At 41.2% G+C, this 12,880-nt stretch overlaps 1 protein-coding gene across 1 annotated transcript; it reads left to right on the forward strand. All coding sequences in view use genetic code 11, as the record gives it.

Moving 5' to 3' along the window:
* Nucleotides 1-367: 367 nt before the first annotated feature.
* EGR_02446 (RNA-binding protein Rsf1) lies at nt 368-4,972 on the forward strand (the record flags this gene model as incomplete). The annotated part of the gene is made up of 5 exons (XM_024491695.1): nt 368-576; nt 611-676; nt 2,264-2,295; nt 3,444-3,713; nt 4,845-4,972. The coding sequence occupies 5 exons, from the start codon at nt 368-370 to the stop codon at nt 4,970-4,972; spliced, it is 705 nt and encodes a 234-aa protein (XP_024353846.1).
* Between the last annotated feature and the right edge of the window lie 7,908 nt (nt 4,973-12,880).

The raw sequence follows: 12,880 nt of genomic DNA on the forward strand, positions 1-12,880 counted from the left end.
CCTGTTTTTTGTTATAGAAGCACAAATTTTGAAGGTCCTAAAGCATCAGCTAAAAATCATCGAACAGAGGCATTAGGATTACGTGGAAGGCGAAATACGACTTGTTCCATAAATTTAATGCGCGAATCAATGCGTTGAGTTGATTACCAGGATTTCATGAAATATTCGGGCATTGTTGTTCTGCAATGTCTTGCCGAATTTTCGCATGGTTTATACGGCAAACCAAATTGTTTAGCTTAGACGACACTGCAACATACATTTTTAGGTTATTGTGCACGGAATTGCATATGATTAATATTTGCCCCTGCCGAATTTGTTTGAACGGTTTCACATCCGCTTTTCGGTTGCGTTATTGTTAGACGGTGCCATGCCTCGTTCCGACAGACAGGCGGAGGGTTATCGGATTTTTATCGGTGGAGTTGATCCAAGGGTCGGTAAAGTCGAGTTAGAGCGAGAGTTTGATCGCTTTGGTACGATTGTTGATGTGTGGGTTGCTCGCAATCCTCCTGGTTTCGCTTTTATCGTCTACAAACACCTGGAAGATGCTGAGAAGGCCATTAGGCGTATGGATAGGAGGTTAGTTAGTTCCTTTTTGTAACTTGGTCTTTAGTAGTCCCTTCGGTTCACGACTGCGAGTTGAACACGCTGCCAATTCTCTCAAATACAAATTGGAGGGGTAAGCGTTACATCGTCGTTGATTCAAATTTGGGAAGTCAGGGAATGCTTGGAAATACTGCTTTGAGGCCCTTTAATTGTGATAGTAGGTGGTGTGATACCTTCGCTTGTGGTGTTGGCTTAGCTTCTAAAGTTTTTGGTTATTTCTTACTGAGGAGATTACAGGGGGTACTTTATTCACTTTTTCTGTTAATTTGCGCTTTTCACGCAAATTCTTCGTATGGTCTTCGTGCCTACTTCTAACTACAATCGGCTCTTCGAACCCACGCACCTACTAGAAATATTCATCTAAGTCGATTCGCTCTTCGAAACTGTCGTCTCTCATCTCCATTCAAAAATGCGTTTCCTCTCCTCTTCATAATCTCAATATCGTCCATTTCCATCGCTTAACCTATTTCTCCGAATTAGGGATGGTGAGTTGATTAAAGCTTAATTCAAATCCCGGATGATTCTAGTGATGAAATTTCCATGAGTGGGTGTCGTCGAGTGAATTTATGTTTCTACAAGCAATCTAAACCGCATAACCTGATGATTCGTTTTTAAAGCGGCTTGTCAGACCGATAGGAATTTTGGCTCAGCGCGCTGGATGCATATCGGTTCCTTTGCGGGTATAGTTGCATTTGCTGTCGGACAAGCTGTTACTTACGTGGAACTGCCAATGTTCACTTAGCTGGGTATTTGTATTTTGTACTCGTTTAGTCGTCGCCGATCCCGTAGCAGGAGCCGTAGACGTAGGAGTCCGTCATCCAGGCGTCGGAGAACCCCACCCCGCCGGCGTTCCATAAGTCGACGTCGTGACAGAAGGTATTTCGAACTTGAGGTATTAATATTCCAGAAGGAATTGTTTAGTACTTATTTGTGGACTCTTGTTTTTCCAGCGATAGCCGCAGGTATGGGCGGTCAGGTTCAAGAGACAGGCGGAGGTCCTGGCGCCGTCGGTCCAATTCGCGTTCGGTGTCTCGACGGTCACGAAGCGGTCGACGTTCGCGTGAGGATTCCCGTTCTCTTAAGCGCTCCAGAGACCGGTCGGGTTACTCGCCACGCCGGCGTTCAGTTTCTCGTGATCGTTCTGGGTCTAACTACATTTCGAGAGATCGATCAGGTTCGCGGGAGGCTTCTGACAGGAAGCGTGTTCGCGTGTCTGGCTCTCGTAGCCGGTCCATGTCTCGTCGTTCCCCTTCAAAGGGGTCCGCTGATAGGCGATCTAGATCAGTTTCTCGTAACAGTTCTCGAGATCGGTCTGGAAGTCCGGTGAATCGTGGTGAGAACGGAAATGGTTCGAGACACAGTGGAAGTAGGCATTCCTCTCGCTCCCGCTCTCAGTCAAGGTCGCGGTCTCACAGTCGTCGCAGCGGTGGTCGCACACCGTCGCGCTCTGGGTCGAATTCACCTCGTCGTGAGCAATCATCCGATGGTGGGTTGTCTTTAATTCGTGAGATTACAAGTTCGCCTTTGTATATTTTACCATATTTTTATTCTCTAGGTGACGGAAGCGGAAACAAAAGTGAATAAATCGATGTCATTGTTTACGTAAACCTCGCATTTTTATTCGAATCGACATTGAATTCTTGTTGTGTATTGCATATAGTTTTTATAAATCAATTACATCGTTCTCGGTCGGTATGCATCGCATGTTGGCTTTTTTCCAGCTGCTGGGGTCGAGGTCCAGTGGATTCACCTTTCCTTAAAGCGTATTTGGGAGTGCTGATTTGGATTGGGGTTCGCGCTGTGCGAGCGGTGGTGGCTGCGTAGTTTCATTTTAGATTGGTTTTTATCAATGTCTCGCCTCGTGCTTGGTTTTTCAAATGATGCGGTTCGTGCGCATGTTGGCTGGTTTGCTGCTGCGGTGCAGGGTGGTTAGTCTTGTGGTGCTTGTAAGCGCGGGCTTGCCTTGGTCAGCATCTGCTCTGGAGCGTCTTACGGCTGCTCCATCTGTGGGCGGCTAATGCCGTGGAAACCATGGCTTAAGGTTCTGCCGAATACGAAACAAGGGTGGAGCAGGCATTGGCTGCTTTGAATCGTGGGTACCGCGTATGAGGGGTCGCCGAGGTAAATTTCGAACAAATGGTGGCCTAATTAGATCAGAAAGTGGCATGTCTATGGAACTCGGTGAGTCTATAGGAGGAGAGGTTTTGCGGATGAGCGCGCACATCTTTTCGCCTCACCCGCGTCGCCGTGGCGTGAACGTGCATCAATGCACGGAAGAAACCCTCACCTGAATGATACGTGGTTCTTGGTGAAGGCTTTTCCTCCACAAATTGTTTAACCACAGTCAATCGTTCACCAACGGTGAGTGGGTGTTTTTACGTTCTCGGGTAAATCGCCTCTAGTTCCACTCTAGATTTTACAAAGGTTTAGTTATCCACGCTCATGCCACCCAGTCGTAGCCAAGTTGGTCGACTTGGAGCTCATTTATTCACGCTGTCATGACGGCATCAACACGTGTCAAGTCTATCTAAGCAGCCTCGTAAGCATTTAGTTTTGAAATTCAACACGTCTGTTGCAAACCACACCAACTTCAAAGTTCCCTTGGAAAATCGCTTATTGTGGATTTAATGACATCTTGAGCTGGAGTGTTAGCTAGACAACTGCCACCTGGGTCGGGTGTCCATTTATGCAAGCGAATATGGTTGACTTGGCAGGTGACCTTTATTTTGGCAAAACATGGCCTGTTCATTTGAATTGGATTTGAAATCATTAAAGTCAACACGGCACAGCGTCAAAAATGCTAAGAAACCATCTGAAACACTTTTTTCTATTGTGTAAAGTGCATATGGGACTGGTACCATTGCTTATTTTGCGGTTAATGGCGGTTGTAGACCAAAAATTTAATTATCGCTTGAATTCACTAGCAAAACACGTTTTCACTGTAAAAATGACCCACCGTATCGCCAGCACCGAAAGAAGTGTAACAGTAATCTCTACCAGAAATTGTTTATGCTTCAGTGCCGTTACTTCGATTGATCTAACTGACCATTTGTGGAATAATCTTCGCTTGGAAGAACGACAGCACAATGATTATGCAGGTCTCCCCCTCTGTAAGAATTTTTTACGCATTAATTTAATTCCAGTAATCGTGCGGTGCACGCATAAGTGCCACGGCAATTGGTTGTCATGATTCAGCCAATCAGAAGTGGCAAAAGTAGTTTCGTGCATATGGACGCACATGCACAAGTTGGGGGGGGGGGGGGGGGGGGGTCACGGTGTTATAAATATTCAGGAGCACGTTTGACATTTATTGTATTTTGAACCCTTCTCCAATCTAAGCTCTGTCCCACGCAATGGTGACAAATGACATTTTCTCCACCTTAATGTTAAAGCAAATTGTTCGAAACGTCAACTTTAATCAGAACTTTGATGGTCTCTACGTGAGCAATATTTTATCAAACAGACATGTGATGCCTCAATTATTCCCCCAGACGAGTACTGCTCTAAATCTGCCTTCTGATTCAATCACGGATTTGACTGAGGAAGGGGTGATGTACAAATCAAGCTCAGACGATTCTGCTTCCATAAAGCCACCCTATTCGTACATAGCTCTAATCACAATGGCAATAATGCAATCACCGAATCAGCGCCTCACATTGTCAGGCATTTGTGACTTCATAATGCGTAGATTTCCATACTATAGAGAGCGCTTTCCTGCATGGCAAAATTCAATCAGGCACAATCTTTCCCTCAACGACTGCTTCGTCAAAGTCCCCCGAGAACCCGGTAACAACGGCAAGGGTAATTACTGGACTCTCGATCCTAATTCAAAGGGGATGTTTGAGCACGGGAGCTTTCTGCGACGCAAAAAGCGGTATAAAAGGCACCACCAACGTTCTCTATGTGGAGTAGGAAGTAGAAGCGAAAGCTCATCACCAGCCATGCCTATGGCATTCGGCACTCCCATGCAATATCCCCAATCCCAAGTTAACCCTGATGAGACAAGACCATGGGCTGTAGATGCAGAACAGAGGAGTCTCTTCCCTACCATCTTCTATCCATCCGCCATGGAGTCCGATCCTTCTTCAGTTGTGAAGACGGTCACTAGTCTACGCTCGACAACTACACAAACCTCCGCATCCTCTCTCTCCTTCAGTATTGACTGGATACTCGGACCTTCCAACATAATGTAGTTCAATTGATTAGGCTGTACAAATGTGCATTATTTTTTTTACTCTTAGGCTTGAAGGGCCAGTTACTGAAGACTTTGTTTTGTCTTTTTATGCTCAATAAATTGTTTGAAATCTTTAGCATACATGAAATGGCCATAGATATTATGACCACATGGCCGAGAGAGCAAGGGAATTGAGGCGATGATGCCTGTGTGCATGATGGATTACAAGCATTGACATCACCCTAATTTTATAATTGTTCTAAGCTCTTTGTACAAGTGAATCGAGTAAAGTCATCATAAATTGGATTTCTTTTTGAAGTGTTTAAGTGTTACGTGCCTTTCTTACATTGTATGAAGCTGATAAGTCCTACATTCAAAATGTCTTTAATTAGACTCTTAGGTAGGCTGGTAGCGTCACTTATGCATGGCCTCTAAGTTTTATCCGTTCTTGTTGTTCGAGCATTGTTTGATTATCCTTAGTAGTTTGTACACTGGAATTTAATTTGATGAGAATGCCAATCCTTTGCATTTCACCGACTTGATACAGAATTTGATATTTTCAATTATTTACATATAATTTAACTTGGAACTTTCCTTCTACCTGAAGCCACAGTAACCTAAGGAACCAACTCGATATAAAACCACTCAGCAAAAAGATGCATCAAGGAAAACAAACCCCAAGTACAAAGAGAGTATAATTCCACTTCGTTATTTAGATGTGTAAATCGACAAAACAATCATAATAACCTAATTGCGAATAAATTGTCTTTGTTAATCACAAGGTTCTACCATGAAAGCTAAAGATTTTGAAATTGTGTCCACTTTTGGTCACAGAGGATGCAAGTCAGGATTCATACTTTTCCAAAGGCATTATATACCATACTCTTGTTGTGCATAAATGCTCTGTCAACAACAGTCAACCACAAACGGCCTTGTTTGACTTCTGTGTAAATAAGTGTCTTAGATCTGACATTTGAATTTCAAAAAGAGATGAATACACCGATGCAAGAACAACACACAAGGAAAATAAAACAGCAACACATTATTCTTGCTTGAATGACTGACCATGGTCAACCAATTTTACACAAACAAACTATCTGGAGAACAGGGGGAAAATGGAGTTGATCTATGGGTGCACGATGTAATGAAAAGCAGAATGATTGAAGATCCCGGTTTTAGAGGGTTATCGAGATCACTGTGCCCTTTTATGAGTCGCTTCAAATATCGTAGTGTCACTTATCTAAGTGATTTTCTGAAATTATATTATTAATCCATTTCATGCACATGTATGTAGAAGAGACCTCTTGCGCTCATTGCTACTTCTTCCATCGCGCCCACCCTTGTAATTCTACACTACTTTTCCACATAGTCTTCTTACTTGTCCTCCCATCGAAAGCTGGGAGTCGTGTCTACTGGATAGTGAAAAAAAGTATAACCAGTCTTAAGCCATTTGCCATCAGAGAAAAACGATAATACGGACTAACAAGCGAGTCCTGAAAGTGTCTACCAGGCCGTAGATAAGGCGTCCTTCGAGTTGTGAGTGTTTACCTTAGTGGGTCATTGTTATTGTCGTAAGCTCACAAAAACAAGGCGCATGTGCATCATGACTTCCTGAGCGGTGCCGTCCGCGGTCTTCCGTTTCATTTGTGATGATAGGCGCATTCGTTTAAGATAAACGAATCAGGTCATCGCTGGATATTAATTCCTTTTACATGCATTGCACTGTCTTCTATGCACCTCAAGACGCGTGGACAGATAAACAGTGAGGCCTGATAACTGCTTCTTAAGATTTATGCTTTAGATTCTAGCAGCCTAGCATATACTGCGTTCAGATATATGAGAAATTAGACAAAATCAACTGGGTAAATTGATGCTTATCAAACCCACCTTTTAATTGATGTGTCTATGATCTCAAGCACGACTGATAACCATCACCTACGGTTTCGGATGATTCATAGTTCGAGGATTGGACTTTCTGCATTTGCTGCTTTAAAAATACGAATAAAAACCTAAAGTCCAGTTTTTACTACTCGATAGTATCCCTTCGAGTCTCACAAGTTGTGTTAAATGTGTAAGCATTCTCATCGTGGGAAATGGCATCTGACCTGGACCAAATTTACACATAAAATCGTATTAGGTTGTGTTTCAGGTTAGATGATAAATGAATATAGGTAAATATGATGACATAACTTTAACTTCATTTGTTTGATCTACATTAATGGTAAAATCAAAGTAATGTATGCCATGCAGACATCAGTGTCACTTAGTAAGATGGCACCTCTCTTCCAGTTTTGGCGATATCGTCAAGGCGAAACGCAGCAAACTCACATACAAATCGGCAACGCGAATGAATGCAACAGAAATAAGCAACATTTGAACGCGAGAAATCCTATACGAGGGTGTTAGGAGTTGAGTGAAATGAGTCCAGAGAAACTGACTTGAATGGATCACATTAATTTAATCTAGGGAGCACTGAAGTGAAACCTGTAAAACACAAATAATGAGGCAAGGTTGAAAGTAAACATCTCTAGGACCAAATTGAGTCCTAAAGAAAAACTCACAACTAGGTTGTATGAATTGTGCTTACTAGCTAAAAAAATCCGCAAATGATTTCGATTCCTTATTTTTGAAACTTATATGGCTCACTAACCATTGCTTATGGGGCGTGCTGGCACTTGGACCTATCAGCCAAGTTCACCTTTTGCTTTTGTTCTCGTTATTCCACTGTAGCCGTGATCCGTACTACAATTCATCACCGTAAATGATGCTAATTTTACTCGTTAAAGGAACATCTCCTTAAAACTGGTGGCAAATTGTCTTATGCTGCCGTATAAATTAAAGGCTATATTGCATTTCTAAATTTCATCAATTTTTTAGTCGTATTTGTTGCTCTTATTCACAAATTTCGGTTATTATTGAAATGCAAACGATTTGGTTTCCTGAAGTTCCCATCATGACTTGTCATTAAGGGACCTGGTGACCAATTATTTAATGGTCTCGATAATCAACTCTTTGAAACATTAAAATCCACACGCGAGTGAGGTCATGTATCTGTTTGTGCAATCAAGCAGCCTGTGAACCGATTCGAGGTGTCCATTTCAAGGAGAAGACATTTGCATGACCCCTACTGGTCACCCCAGGGCGATGTCATAACGGCCACACGGACCTTAAAAACTAATAAACTTTTAGAATAGCAGGATAATCCAATCTCAAGCCTTTAACATAAAAGAAGTGTATTATTTTAGACCGTTGTTTCGATTTGAAAACAGTTCAAATGGTTATTTACTTAGTCTTCAATGTGGAAACCATGAACATTTTTACTTTAACGGAATAGACAAATGAAGAGTTTTCAACACAAAGGCCCAAAGTGACTGCAAGGAATGAATAAGCTGAATTCTTTAGTCATAATTAAGGGCATGAATGAATTTGTTGAGGCAAAGTTAGAAATCAGGATGGAGAGTGCAAATTACTGAATGGAAACACATTCAGCACCACCTATCACAAGCGGGAGCACACACAGAAATAAGTCGTTGATAGCAAACAATACTTCAACACGTAAGATATTCCTGAGTCCAAGTTTGCACCTTCCATTAGGTAACAAACCTTGGCACATTAAATAAACCAAAGTACTACAATTATTTATATCGGTCTAAACTTTAGTATTATGTAAAGAATAGTGAGTTTGCAACACTAAGTGGTACCACCTAGACGCCGAAGTATAGTTCATCGGAGCAGCCTAAAAAATACTGGTAGATGGTTAAGCTATGAAAACTAAGAGTGGTATGCGTTTGAACTTGAATGGCGACTCAAAAGGCCCATGCGACTATTTCCTAGTTGTAGAAATGAATCTCAACTAACGTATAGTCAGAAATTCTTGAGGTAACAAAACACAGGGATCACGCGAGCTGCCACACCTTCAGTGTACTCAGTTGGCGCTTACACAGCACACCAGCCTTGAAGACGGTTTGCTAAGTAGATCCTTCGTTTCTGTAACGCCCCTCACCCGAGCACTATGCTCAAATGCTACACAAAGAACTTTTAGTGGGATAAAAGGACACGGGTGGCGGATATACAAGACGGGGACATGGTTATCCCTGTGGAACAAACAGGCTCTCATCAAAAAGAGAATTTGTTTAAGGAAGACAAGTGAGCAAATTTGAGCAAAGTTTTTTTAGTTTATTTTCTTTCTTAAATAATCTGCTTGAATTTTTGACACGTGTAACGAATGTAGAAGTGTTTATTGACTTGTTGAGTTGAAAACACGGAGAGTGGAAATTTACCCATAAATGATCAGTCATTTGGTAGTACGTAGCTCCTTCGATGCATTAAAAAAGGAAGCGTTTAATGCTTATGATGATGCGATCGCATAAAGATCCAAAAATAAGAAATCGCGAGCACCTGAACAAAGTCAGTTGATTGCTGCGCTTAAACGGTAGTAGCCCAAATATGAATGCCTGTCTCAGATGACTTGTACGCCGTTTACTGTGGTGCGGATGGCGTAATGGAATGCAAATAACCAACTTTGAGTTCCTCAAGACATGGGGTAAATTGGTGGTCCTACCGAATCCACTACCAATCACCGGAATTTTACAAGAAGACAGGCTTAATGCAGAAAATTTCGTCAAAGTCGTATTTCTTTTGAAACTTGAATACTGCGATGGGTGAGCGCCTAAGTTTTTGCCACAGCTTAGAACACGAAGGGATTTTAAACAACAACACATCTGCATTAACGGAGGTTATTCTATAAACTATTCCATATTTTTCATTATTTATTGGGCTAAGAGAATTCCTGAAAGTATAAAGACAAGTGGGAATTACGCCGACCGTCTTGTCAGCTAAGAGTGAGAGTGATTTTGCCAAACTTTGACAAAAATACAAGTAAGTCCTACGACGTTGGTTCAAGTGTTTCACAAAATTTCTGTCGCAATAAATGGAAGTAAAATGGATAATATTCACAGGCAGAAATTAGAATCACCTCTCCTTCTTTTAGATCCAGCTGAGGAAGAAGTGGTAATTTAGGTCAACTGAGAGACTCCCGTTCCTGCCATATAACTACTCTAAAGGACGTTATTTCAACAGTAAAAGAGCTCTACAAATACCATGACTGATATTAACATATGGTCCATTTTTGCAGCATAGCAACAAGCAGAACCTGAAGTGCTAACGCTTCTTTTATGGTACTTCTGGTCTCTATGGCCAGTATTGTGGTGGTTTTATTATTGCCACAGTTTGCAATTCATGAGGGCACCTGAGTGAATCAACAATGGAACACCGTCGTAGTAAAGCACTTCTATTGATATGCATTGTATCAATCGCCGTAGCCTGTCCTTCAAACAGGTGGGGGAATTTGACACTTTTAAATATAGGCAAAAATTTGTCATTTAAAAGCATTCCAAAAAAGTAAATAAAGGAGAAATTTCCACCCTTTAAATCACTACTAAATCTGTTTTGAAGGAGCAGAAACTATTCTGTAGAGTCGTATAAAGACTTTTGGGCAGCTCTGTTTTGTTGCATTCTTTCAGTAAGCAAAGTGTGTTAAATTATAATATTATTTCGACATTTTCCCACTGGGTATCATTTTACAAATGATCTACATTTCATACAGAAACCTAAATAGATCAACTATTTATGACCTTGAAACAAAATAGTGCGAAATTGTAGTGCGGTGGAACTGACTTCTAAAAACCTAATTCAAATGACTAATGACAAAGAATCAAGACACTGCAACCACTTTTATTGGTTTGTAAACATAAGTCCAAATTCAAATTCAACGAATTGTCACTAGTAACAAGTACCGATAGTTGCTATTGCAAATGAGCCTTTGCTCGCAAACGGCATTCGTGATTCTGAATGAGAGACCACCGGACAAAGTTTAATTTATCACCCACTAAACTAGGTAACGTTTTTTTGATTAATAATAGATTCCATCTGCACTGTTTCTCCTTTCCTCCCCTTACTTCCAAGGTCTGAATCTGTGTTAGGTTAACTATCATGAAAATGCATCACTGAACTACAACCGGTTCATTATAAGTCAAACAACCGGTCCCAATAGTACTCTTTTGGAGGTAAAATTGAAAGAAATCTGGTATTCCTACAGTTAAAGTTAATGCTTTAAAAGCAAATAGTTAGGTGCTGATGCTTTTTTGTGTTTTAGGTAGCTGAAAGTAGGAGAGGAGCAGGATTAAAGGTGACTCCAGGCTTGATTGCAGGTGAAGGCTAGTTACAAAGATGCGATGAAACAAGGGCTTACTTGAAGCCGTAAATGAGTGGCGCAATGGGTCAGACCACTCAGTTTGTATTTGAATGCTCTAAGGGGCACTAGAAAATAAGCCCGTGCCTCCATTAAACATTTAAATACAGTATTGGGACTGACGCTTGTAAACGAAAATGTTGTTACCTTGTTGCGAATAATGTTTTGGAAAGGGAAGAAGCTTTTCAGCTCATTTGGATTTAAGAATGTGATTGAGGGGAATGGCCTAAAATCAGAAGTACTTGCATCACTCCGCTGTAACAAACAATGGATTTCTGCACAAAGCCACTCACTATCGGTAAGATCATGTGTCACACTGGGGTAATTTCCGATGTCACCCCATGCCATCTAGTCCATTGTCGATTATGCACACTGGTGTCTAAGAAATTCATAGTCACTTACGATGGCCTCCGCGTTCATGCTTGGCGAACTCGCCTACTTAAATACCAGCGACACACAGCAGAGGTAAGCTAAATTTTTCATTTTCTAGCACCTGAACGAAATGAGTGAGCGAATGTAACGAACTTCTGGGTCTTGGCACTCAAATGTGCACGGGGTGATGAGCATCTGGTAGAACAAATTTATTTGCCTCCTGGATATCGGGGTCTCTCACAAATTTCCCCGTCGTAAGATGGATACCGGCTTGCAGTAGAGTGATACATATGGAGATGTTTTAGGTCACGTACAGCTTGGATTTCGTCTGTGCAAACAAGGCATGGCGATTTATTGGAGAACTCTTTTAGAATAGTAGAGTTTTACGCGAAGGCATATTAAATTAATTTCACTACCCGTAATGCTCACATTTAAGCGCTTTAGAAATGTGACCCAAAGCCGCAAAACTAAAGACAATTGGAACATGAAATGAAATGCATCACAAATGTGAAGAGGCCTTGATTGTCCATTTGAAGTGGTTAGATGATTGCCAAAATAAAAAGATAGTTTCTGATATCCTATGAAGCTGAGCGTGGTATTTTTTTGGACCAATTATTTGAACGCAGATTTTCTGACAAGTATTACTTATTTTTTTAACTGCAAACACAATGCATTCCGTGGAACCATAGAACTGTCATTGAATGCCAGGCAACTGCATTATGAACTAGTCTTTGCTTTTTTCTAATTGACGAGACTAACTTCAATTGCAAAGCTGGTAGTAATTAAGTGCTAAAACAATTGAGATATCTTAAAATGAGTTTATGATTTCTAAAGAAATGCTGAATCTGTATGATTATTTGGGTGTAAAACCGGCTAAATCTAGATCTATGGGATTGCCATGTTGGTGCATTATGGAAGAGCATGACTTATCTAGAAAGCCTGATATCTCTTTTGCCTTCTTGTGGCAGTGCTTCAGAAATGCATCATCAGTGATTGACGTCAAAATCTTTTTCTCACAAACAAACAGCGTGAATTTGTTCATTTATGGGAAACTGTTTGGGGACGAGGGTCTTAGCCATAATGAAATGCCACCCAATAGCTAGTGTCCTTAACTGAGCTCTCGAATGTAAAACAGCACACGCAAAATTAGTCCATGCGAAAAAATCCTACGAGGGAAGAAATATAAAAGACTATGCAAAGCTTTTTTATAGGTAGCTTGCATAGCTATTGTTGTGTAAAACTGGTGCATCTTCGTCTCCATCTGGATTGGCTCAGAGTGCAGTAACACCAAGAGAGGAGTTATAGATATGTTTCAACAGAAGATACAGTAGTGTAAATGGAGTAAATGGTCACTCGTAGGAGTGCGTAATCCACCAACCTAAACTCCGGTTGTTAGACCATCTTAATTGCTCATTGATTGATGTCTGAAGAGTTTCCACTACAATACCTCAAGAATGTGTTGCCAATTTCAACGAAATTGT

The sequence above is a fragment of the Echinococcus granulosus genome, assembly GCF_000524195.1.
Source record: "Echinococcus granulosus chromosome Unknown EG_S00011, whole genome shotgun sequence".
In the NCBI taxonomy this organism is placed as follows: domain Eukaryota; kingdom Metazoa; phylum Platyhelminthes; class Cestoda; order Cyclophyllidea; family Taeniidae; genus Echinococcus; species Echinococcus granulosus.